Here is an 11820-nt window from a genome sequence, read left to right on the forward strand (position 1 = left end):
CCCCGCCTACTTCGTATATAAGCAGCGCCTTTCACTTCCTATCACTACAGCTACTGCTCTCTGCATTCCAAACCATTCACCTGCTCTGAAGATGGAGGCGATACGTTCCTCCGAAACGTCGGCCAAAACGAAGAATACACAGCGCCTAAACCCAGAAGACGACTTTCTTCACTGACAGCTAGATGTTTACACCAGTAGACACACTATACAATTGCTAAAACAATGGAGAATTTGCACAACAGGTGCAATGTGTGCACACACATTCATACATATATAGCAGTTCTCCACAGAATCTAATCTACACTGCTTTATAACCAGTGCAAGAAAACATTTCACATTTCTTTAATGTCTGAAAGGAAAATCTGTGTGAAGTAGGCGACTATGAAAACATCTACAGCTTCTCATGAAACAGAACTATTCATTACTCCTTCCCATGCTAGACACAACATGCATTTTTAGCGATACAAAGTATGTTAACATGGAAATGTAGTAACAAAGGTTTTTAAATGAAAAGCAGTTTGAAAAGAATTAAATTCCATATTGATATAAACCTTCTTTCAGATGTGTGTGACTGGAATGGTTTCTAATTGACAGTGACATGACACCATGCAGGAAAGTCTCTCGAAGTCAGAAAAGTGTGAAAAGATAATATGCCCACCAATTTATTTTTATCTTCTCATCATGATGACATAATCTTCCAGGTGTGACTGTTTCTTTCCTTGCAAACTCTTTTTCCTTGAACACTACACCTGAAGATACATCTTTTCACCATGTAATATGGATCACATGTTACTGATTTGGCTTCCACCAGTCCAGTTTATGGTTCTGTGGATCTTTTCTTAACATGAGCTTGTCATATAATATGAAGGTACAGAAGATACTTGTCGTTGTTTACTTTCCAAACAGTACGGACAATTCTTCGTAAAATGACGCATGGATTATATTATTAACCCTTTGACGTGGTCATTTAAATTCCGCGGCCGCGGNCTATACTATTAATTAATTTGCAACATCATGGACCTCATACATTCTTATATAAAAGAAATATCAAATTTCCAATTTGTCCATGGAAACATACGAAAAGTAATAAATCAGTGACTGATTAGATGTTATATAACATCAATTAAATTTTATCTTGTTTTATACAATAACTCTTAGTTTTTATGTAATCTGACTTATTGTATTTTTACGCAAAGTATTTAAATGATTAATAACACTGTATCCAATCTAATGTACTGCAGTTCAATGGTATATGTTTGTTAATATGTGTTTGCTTGATGATGGCCGTTAGTGGCTGAAACATGTAGCGAAACTATAGCAGAGCGCTGACCTTGATTTTTTCTGTTTGTTGTGTTGTGATGGTTCAATAAAGTTGTCTACAAAAATGCAAGTTTTGACATAAGCCTTAAAAACATTTTAGGTAGGAGCAATGATCACCAAGGTCATAATGCGCAAAAGAAACAGCTGTCTGAATTATCACATTATTCTGAATTGGTGACATTTCACTATCAAATGTAAAATATCGTTATTAATTTAAATTTTTTTAAGATCTCATTCGGCAAGTGGTTAATTCTTTCAAGCTTCTGTGCCTGAAGACAACAGTTTTTTAAATAAACACATTGAACAAAACCTGTGTGATGAAGAACTGAACCTAGAAAACTTTCCTGTCATGAGCAAAACATTCCAAGCTATATCTAACATTCTGCCATTATACCCAAGGTCTGTTCTTGGATGGGAACCGTTATTTTATTTTTCTACAGTACAATATGGACTTACTGATAATGGCAATCTTTTAAATCACAATGCAGGACATGTCACTTCAATGTGACTAGTAGATGTGACAACTGTGGCCGCAATGTATGTTAAGATGCCAATCATATATTACTTCCTGTAGACGGTTAGAGTGGCCATAATCACAGCACCACTAAATAACATACAACATGTCAATACTTACAAAATAACTGTTTTTCATACTAAAATAACTTCAAAATTTTCATTTTTAAAAGATTAATAATTTTTACACAAATATACTGCACCATAAAAATGACTTAAATATCAGGCACTGCCTATTTTATTTAACAAGTTGACAGAATTGATTTATGCTGTATGGCTACCATAGCATTTTATTCTTGATGACTGCCAAAGTTAAATTCAAATACCACCATGTCAAAACAATATTCCCCTTACAGATTATTCCATACACCTGCAGCTGCCATATGATGAAAAGAAATTTTATAAGTTTTCACAGGTGGACAAGATCGTATAGTCCAGACAACACACCAAGTTGGTTTACTTCTGCACTTTTGTGGTCCCACACCCAGAATCACAAGATGTAAATACTGTATTTGTAAAGAAAAGGACATTAGGTTTTCCCATTCACCATGACGTCTGCTGTTCACAAAAATAAAATTATATTATAATTGCTTATCTCATTAAATACAAGAAGTGCCACAACATGACAGATTCTTAAAACTCAGCCACAGTGATTCCAAATTCCTGTAGCTCTGTATTTGACACTTTCTGGCAACATGGACAAAAATTGTGTACCAAAAATCTACAACACTCCCAGTTACACAGATATGCTGCCTTCTCGGAATTTGCTGCTCCCAATCAATGTATTGATCAATACAGTGTGTCCCTCCCTACACAATGACTGAGCAGCCTTCAGAATGGAACTTAAGTCAGCTGAATCCTCTGATACTAAAAAACCTTTCCCTCCATATCCTTTGGATACTTCCTGGTAGTCAGTATACTGCAAGTAAAGAACATATGACATAATTATGTTCCTAGCACTTGTGTTTCTGCATGTGCAAAAATAGACATACAAATATGACTGATATGACTACAGAGACAGAAAAGCAGGACTGCAGTTAGACCAATGTCTGAAGGCTAATGCATAGCACTAAGTTGACTCAGGTTTGAGACCTGGTTGGTCTGTGTTAGATTTATGGCAGATAAAAGTAAATTTGGGTAGGTTTTTGTAAAGTCTTTTAATGTTTTCTACTATTTTTATGCAATTTCTCCACATCACCTAGATGACTTATCCACATTAACTCATTTAGTACCATACTGAAAATCAGTCTTAGACCACTAGGCAGACTGCAATAAGACCACAACATAAACAAATTCCTTTATTTTTACTTCAGTGTCAAACACTGACTACTTCATATAAATCAATGTACTTATGTCCCTCAGAATTACTGCCTTTTTGGACTCTGTCCATCACTTGGTATTATAAAAACTTGAGGGAACTGATATATAACATTAGGAAAATTTTCAAAACTAAATATACTCTTAGGATTTCACTCATAAAAACCAGGCCAGAATGAGATCTGCAATAGATGACAGTGCGTCTGTAGCATTCCCTGTGGATGTGGCAGAAGCTATACTGGTGAAACAGGTAGACCTCTAGCCGTGCAGTTCCAAGAACATAGGCACAATCTCAAAGAGGTTTTTCTATAAAAATTAGCCCAACATGCCTATGAAGAGAGTCATAGGGCAGGCCAGGATGTAGCTAGGAGTTGGAAACTGAAAGTAAAAGCAGGTATAGGAAATAATAGGAAACAAAATAAATGACCCACATGGCTTGCTTATCCAATCCTATCAGTCAATCCAGTTTTGACAACTACCACAAGTTTTATTGCACATTTTCCTGTTATCTCCCTTTGAAAAGGCTTGCACAACTGGTGGCTTCTCATGAAGGGCTCAGCTCCATGAAGTTGGTTAGTATCCATTATCTACAGATTATTGCAACTTAAACCCATATCAAGTTGAGGACTTACTGCGTAAGGGTTCAGTTTGTTTCTATACACAGAAGAATCACTAGCCACTAGTTTTTCTACTTTATCTTTAATAAAATATCTACTTACAGCAAGTTTGCAGGCCACACTGCTTCCAAAAAAAGGCACCTGTTCACGGGCAATTTGTGTCCATGCTGCATCATTACCAACCAAGGCAATGATGGGCACTTTGTGTCGGGTCATAGTATCAATTTCAGCCACACTGAATCCACATGATCCATCGCCATACAGGATCCACACTTCTGCATCTGGTCGACATAACTTTGCACCTAATGCAAAACCACCACCAACACCAAGAGTTCCAAATGCACCAGGATCCAGCCAGCTCAATGGCCCACGAGGTCTAAGGATACAAGAAAATAAAAGATTACAAGGAATAACAGTCATGCCATTCATACCTGCAGAATATGCTATTACCATTGAAACATTTCATTAGTTATTTAGGAAATCCTCTCTACATATGAAATTCATTTACGCAAACACATTTTCCAGAAAACAGCTGGAAAAACATAAAATAATTTACTCAGTACTTTCTTGGTCTCCCAAGTGGCAATATTCTACATGGAAGAATATAGTTCCTCATTTATAATAAATTATCAAAATGTTATTTGAAGCTAATTTAAACTTTGCCATAAATGTGATTTAAAACAGAACTTTCAGTTATTATATTCCCATTCTGACAATCAAAATATTACTCATCACTGCATCTACAGGAATCCAAAAAGCCTTATTAAAGTACATTTGGGATGCAGACAGTCCACATGTCACAAATAAGTTCAAGAAATTTAGACAGAACATTAAATGGTTTTCTCACCAAGTTTACTAATTGTGCCAGACATCATTTCTCAATTCACTCACAAGCTCTTATTATTTATGGTTTTATGGATGCCAGGCCCTATTTGAAAATATTATTTCATGGATGAATTTTATTATGCAGATCATACAAATCTGTAACATTCCATGCAAATAATGCCACTAAACAGTGGGCTTCGTGTAGTCCAAATAGTCAGACATGGAACAATATCAAATTAAACTGCATCAATACATTTCAATATCACAAATATTTGTGACTAGAGCAGAGTTTCACATGTGTATGGACAAGCTGTGATGACAAATCTTTCGTTCAAAATTAAACTCAGTCTGAAATAAAAAATACACTACACTTCTTTTCTTAGGGAAAGAAGCATGTCCTTACAGATGTGTTACTATGTACTGCAATGTGAACTATAAACACTATAAGTTAAGCACAAGCTTTGAAAGGCTCAATTTACTTACTCCTACAGGGCTAAAGGCAAGTCATTCATGCATGCCTGTATGCACTCTTTCTTGCACTTGCGTGCGCGCGCGCTCTCTCTCTCTCTCTCCCCCCTCCCTCTGATTCAATATGCCAATGTTCATTCTATATTACATCCCCATCTTATAGCTGCAAAATTCTGTTTCTAAAAAAACTGCTGCAGTAAAAAGAAAATAGTATCAGAAATGAAAAATCCTATAGGTCTGATTAAAAAATTGCACTTACTCACCCTTGTTTCAAGTGATTTTTGTTAAAAATGATAAGCAGATGGCTGCTGCTCTGCATTTATAAATCTATACATCATGACATGTAGATCTTCTACAAATATTTAAAATATAAACAGCACAGTAAAAGCTGTAATATCTGGCACTGGATCACCTGGATAGTTCTGTTAACCAGAGGCTGAATATAATTAAAACAGTGGAATACTACGCTTCTTTTTTTTAACATTATATAAGGGGCAGTCAAATGAAAATGGGTCACCACACATAACTCACATGACGTGCAAGTTGGTAGCACTGAAATTTGCTTACAGTACAAACATCTCATGGGGACTCAGGAAAGCACAGTGACAATGTGCCTTTGCACACTAGTCATTTGTTTATTGTGCTGGAAGTAGGGTTACCGCTACATATCGTCATCCAACATCAGTAATGGAGGCAGGTAACGAAGAACAGCGAAGTGTAGTGGGCTTTTTGATTGCTGAAGGAGTAGCAGGATGAGAAATTCATCGTCGCATGTCTGTTGTTTATGGCGAACACAGCATGTCACGTTCGTGTTTGCTGTTGTGGCATAAGGGATACCGAGAGGGACGTGTGTCACTGCAAGATGATGCTCTCCCAGGACAGGCTCATCGTGTCATCACTTCTGATGTTACTGCTGCGTTGGTCATATCCGGGCAAACCGACGGATCACTGTGGAAGAAATTAGTCTTTTGATGGGAATAAGTCACTGTTCCATACACGCCATTGGGACAAAACACCTGCTGTACCACAAAATCTGCATGCAGTGGGTTCCACATCAACTCACAGAGGAAAAGAATACTCAGAGAATGGCTGCATCACTGGGTCACTTGCAATGATACCATGAGGAAGATTATGCTTTTCTGTCCTGTATTGCCACTTGGGATGAAACGTGGTGCCACCATTTTGAACACGAGAGCGCCAACAGTGGAAACACATGAATTCTCCCCAACTGAAGAAATCCAAAGCCATAAACACAAGTTCCAGTAAAGTGATGATGACGATGTTCTTCGACTGCAAGGGTCCTCTGCTTGTTGAATTTCTCGAGCATGGGGCCACAATCAGTGCACAGCACTATGAAGACACTTTGCAGAAACTGAGACGTGCCATAAAGTCAAAATGTCCTGGAATGCTACCGAACGGCACTGTCCTTCTTCATGATAATGCGCGCCCCCACACTGCCAACTCTGTGAGGAATATGCTACAGAATTGATTGGGAAGTACTTCAACATCCCACCTACAGCCCATATCTCTCCCCTTGTGATTTTCACATATTTGGAGACCCGAAGAGAGACATTCGTGGACATCAGTTTGCATCAGATGAAGACTTGTGTGGCTGGGTAAAGATGTTTTTTCCGTAGAGAGCCCATAAGCTTTTTCAAGGATGCGCTTTACCGTCTTATCTCCCAGTGGCATAAATGTATTAACAGTTTTGGAGATTACTTTTGAGGTAAGAAATGTTCTTTAATATGTTTTGGCTTTTGACCCGTTTTCATCTGACTGCCCCTCATACACCATGCTACATAAGCAAAGACAAAAAGGGAATGGAAAGTGCAGCAGGGAAAACAGGACAAGTTATCAGGTAACAAATAAAATGGTTAGGTCTGTTCAAAAGGTTACTGGGTACATTAAGATACAGCCTAGGTATAACATTCTAATATGTGGAAAATTATGATATCTGGCAAACCTATGGTGCTGGATATCACAACTTTTACTATAGATGGATACTTAAAAACATTCCACTGGGAAAATTATTAGGTTACAATGGCCACATATGGAATTACAAGCAAAAACTGAATGTATTAGTAACAAAATCATTATGTTGCTTGTATGGAAAAAAAGTCACCTTAAGATGTAAGCTGCAGTTCCAACAAAGTCTCCCCCATCAACTACCAATATAGCATTGTCAGGCAAAATCTTCTCCACTTCAAATAGCACCTTCAATGGATTCAAATACTTTTCAGCTGGTTCTAAAGACATCTGAAAAACAGAGGACAGAACAGAAACAATGAGGACACAGAAGATCTTGAGCTCATACTAGTCTGTACTGATGGTAATGAGCGTGATAGTGATCAGTAGCTTCTCTAGATTAATTTACGAGGTCCTACCAGAAAGTTCCTGGACTAGGTCAAAAAAGAAATGCTGGCTTAATATAAATTTTGGCTGCCATCTTCAAAATAGTCTCCTTGAAAATGTATACAGTGACCCCATCATTTTCTTCACGCTTCAAAAGCACAGTGGAAGTCATTTTCCTTAATGCTTTTAAGCACTGCTTGTGATTCCCTTTGGATGCTGGACAGTGTGTCAAAACATCGTCCATTCAGTTTCATTTTCAATTTGGTAAACAAAGCAAATTCACAGGGGCTAAGTCTAGTGAGTAGGGAGGATGGGGAATGATAACCATGTTGTTGTTAATCATAAACTCTCTGGTTTTCAGGGATGTGTGGGTGAGCACATGGTCATGATGAAGGAGCAATGCAGTGCATGTTCAAATTTTCTGTTAAGTTCTCCTGGCAAACTCCATAACTGATCCAAATTGTGTCTGCGAGCTCGTGGATTGCTCAGCGACGGTCTTCGTGGATGAGTTCTGAAATTTCTTCAACATTTTCTGTCGTTTTGTTTGGGCTTGGTCGCCCTGAACATTCATCATCTTCAACCAACACTCGAATGGGCTTGAAACGTGAACGTCATTCAAAAACTGCTGTCCGTACTGAGCTTAACGCAAAATGTGATGCAGACACACTGCTTGATTTTGCCATCCATCGCGGGGGGGGGGAGAAAAGAAAGAAAGAAAGAAAGAAAGAAAGAAAGAAAAAATAAGTAAAAAAAGCACTCATGTAAAAACAATGAGTGTTCACAGCGTGGTATCACATGGCAGACTGATGCATTAGGCCTTTGGAACTGTGACCTTGACATCCCCTCTCATCTTCTTTCACCAAGGCAGTTAACAACAATAACGGTCAGGGAACTTTCCGATACCACCATATATATTCAAACCACTGTACTTATATGATGGTAATCAATGTAGTTATAGCACAATGTTATTTTAAAATGGTTCATACACATTTACATGAACACATGTGCAGACTTAGAACAGAATACTAACAGTACTGTAAGAGATTTGATCAACGCACTGTCAGGCAACAGCTCTGTAAACACAGTCCAACACACAAAAACAAACGAGGCTCTGTTTTCTGTGTCATCCACACCACACCCAGTGCTGGTAACGGACCAATAAACTCGCAGTCTGACATGCGACATGTGTTTTCTGTATGGTCAGCACCATGCAAACAACAGAGGTGCTGTTTTTTCTGTGCATGGTCCATGCCAAGAGGATAAGGAAAAATGTGGAAATGGGAACTGACTGGGCTTGAGTTCCGAAGTTCCAAGGGAACAACAGTGTGCCCAGAAGAAGAATTAGAAGACTTAGTGTGTGACGTTACATATGCTGTAGTACATCGATATTTGGAGTGTGTAATTTAGTAAGACTTTTACAGTTCCTGTGTTATAAATCCATTACCAGAAAACAGATAGTGAAGACTAGTGGAAACAGACTGAGAAGATTAGTGTGGCGTGATTGTAAATTGTGTATATCAGCAATAGTGTAACAGTTATTTGTAGTTATAACCTGTAAGTGGTTAATAAATCCAATTACCATCCAAATCCTGTCTTTAGTTACTGCTACACATGACAGCATTGTCATTTCTAGAGACTTGAATACTAACAGAATTTCAGATTAATTATTTTAGAATGTTATATTACCGCTCTGCACCAAAATTAGAAATTGGAACATCTTATACATCACTTTAATGGAATAGATCAGCTATAGGCTGGACTGGGGTTCAAACCATAGCAAAGGCAGGGATTTTTCTTTTAACCTTCTCACCATTTCACCACCATGTCTGAACCAGCCCTGCCTTATATCCGATTGACACCACAGTGCTTTTCCTAGGGGTACAGAGCTTAAAGCATAGGGCCAGCCACTCACTTTCATGGCCACCGCATCATCCTGAAGCACAGAAAACTTTTTACCTTACCTTGACCTATATACATCACTTCTCCTTTTAAAGAAATGCTCAATACATTCACATAATCTCCACAAGAGATGCTATACAAGTACAACAGTAACACAAAATCATCTGTTAGTGCCATCCTATATTTAAAGAAATATACAGTCGATGGCATAAGATGGTACATGCTACCTACATACTTTCCTCCATTGCTTCATATTTCTTACACAAGTAGAAATAGAATCAGTGAACTGTTTACACTAATTTACCTGGTTGGAGATGTTTTAATTTGTAAAACATTTCACACTTGACAGTGATCAACAACTGATCAAAATATGTCATTGTTTTGGGTGAAATAAACAAGCAGTAGTTATTTGAAGTGTTACCTGTGCATGTTCTGTGGATGGTTAATGAGCAATAATGACTTTCAATACAACAGGATGCAAAAGCTAGATATGCTCATGTGTTTTGAAGTCAACAAAAAAATGATGATTATGCTATCACACATATGAAAGCATGTTACCTTATGATGCTGTTCTTCTTTCTTTGCATCCCTGTCTTGAAGTTGTTGAAGCCATTCAGAGGAACATTTATAGTCCACAAGGAACAAGGACAATTCTTGCAGGAATGAGCCTACATCTGCACATACCGCCAATGAGGGTTTCCAGAACATATCAGAGTTCTGTAAAAACATGATATAAAATACTGTGTTAACATTTTGTTCCACATAATGTAACAGTACTGAATATATAATAAAAATGTAATCACAAGCATAGAATACTGCTGTGACTAATTTTTATAATTTAATATTTTGGTTGACCTCTTTAACTGGTAGGTCAGCAAAATGTCTATGCTGACTTATATATCTATTCAACAATTTGATATGAATATACAGTCAATACAATCCACAGAATATGTCGGTGACAATATGAAATCAACCCACTCAAATGATTAATTTAATCATAAATAATGAATTGCAGGTGCAAAAATGGTCTGAACCTCAATGAAGATGGATAGAACAAACTATATGAAAACAGGAGAATACCATGAACATAAGACAGTACAGCTTTGTCCTTATATAAACTGACAGCATCTTGAACATGCTGCAAGAGTTATGTGTAGTCAGTTTTACTGTGCATCATTGTTCAATAAGGCTGAATCAAAGCATTTTGGCAATGTCATTACCCTGTACAGCTGGTCCTTATCCCTATTCACTGCTATCACTGGAACACCTCGTGGTAGAACACGCCCATACGAGAGACGGAAGTCACAAACTGTGCCTGCCAGAATCACTAAATCAGCCTCTTTCAGAGCTTCTTTCCGCTGATGCCTCATCTGCAGCTGACTGTTCTTCCCCAGTAGGCCTCGAGACATACCACCAAGAAAACATGGTACACCAAGGGCCTCCACACTTCTGCGGACTGTGTGGATGGGAGTTGGTGGCAAAGTTGCCTGACTTCCAAGTAACAGCAATGGACGCTTTGCTCGAGAAAGTAATTCAGCGCTCTTTTGAACTAGTAGTGCAGACAAGACAAATGTTGACAATATCAGTACAGAGACTTAATTAAGTATAAGTGTAACTACTGTCAAATGCATCAATACCATTATATGCTATTTCAGCACTCCCATGTTGTCTCGGGTATTTTTCATCTAAATATCTCTTCTTTTAAGGTAAACAGAAAGCATACACTGAATATAAAGTTTAAAAACTTTTAAATTTTATGGACAGTTCTACAGTTCCACCCAGCTTGTTACATATATGAAACATGACATTTACCCTCCATGTTATCCATTGTAATAACAAACAGAAACAGAAAACTAAGTCAAAATTTTGTCAAGGGACATTTTTGTCTTCATGATCAACAAATCACATGGTGGAGACAAAAGGTGTGAATATCCAAAACATATTGTCAGACTGCATTCAAATTTAATGATGTTTTCCTTAAAAATTTGTGGAAGTCAAAATATTATCAATGGTCATTTTCATTTCAATGTGTGCTAATGAACTACATGGTGGAATAGGTATGCGTCGATTTCCCAGCATGCTGTATATAAAAGGTTAACACTTGGTATTCTGTTGTTCCATATGTTACAACTTGAAGTTAGTAATAGTTATGAGCAGGGTCAAATGATAGCAACAACATATAGCAGTGAAAGGTACATTTGAAACAGTACTGCAGTTCAATGCATGCTCCAGATGGCAAACATCAGTTTGTGCATACTGCTGTTCTATATAAAGTTTATCTTAGTGTTATGGCCCAAATTTGAGATTGAAGAGGGTATGGTATTACCCAAAAGCTAGAGACTTGCGAAAAGAGTTTCGCAGCTATTGCCGTAAATTGTAAACACCAGGACTGGCAATTAGGTTAAGAATGTGACTGCACAGCAGGTCTCTGTCATCACAGAGCAATAGCTTACCTCACTCGTTCACTGGATTTAATCGTAAGAGACTGCTTACGCAGCAATAAGACGCA

General features: G+C 37.7%; 1 protein-coding gene across 2 annotated transcripts in view; it reads right to left on the reverse strand.

The window, feature by feature from the left end:
* Nucleotides 1-2392: 2392 nt before the first annotated feature.
* Nucleotides 2393-11820, reverse strand: part of LOC111866579 (acetolactate synthase-like protein) — a 19959-nt gene continuing 10531 nt past the window's right edge. For both annotated transcript variants that reach the window (XM_023855656.2, XM_023855657.2), the window contains exons 7-11: nucleotides 10532-10860; nucleotides 9870-10028; nucleotides 7183-7316; nucleotides 3870-4143; nucleotides 2393-2752 (exon numbers count right to left, since the gene is read on the reverse strand). In XM_023855656.2, coding sequence (XP_023711424.1) covers nucleotides 2570-2752; nucleotides 3870-4143; nucleotides 7183-7316; nucleotides 9870-10028; nucleotides 10532-10860 — 1079 coding nt within the window. In that variant the 3' untranslated portion in view covers nucleotides 2393-2569. The remainder of the gene's footprint in view (nucleotides 2753-3869; nucleotides 4144-7182; nucleotides 7317-9869; nucleotides 10029-10531; nucleotides 10861-11820) is intronic.

The sequence above is a fragment of the Cryptotermes secundus genome, unplaced genomic scaffold (genome assembly GCF_002891405.2).
Source record: "Cryptotermes secundus unplaced genomic scaffold, Csec_1.0 scaffold666, whole genome shotgun sequence".
Classification (NCBI taxonomy): Eukaryota; Metazoa; Arthropoda; class Insecta; order Blattodea; family Kalotermitidae; genus Cryptotermes; species Cryptotermes secundus.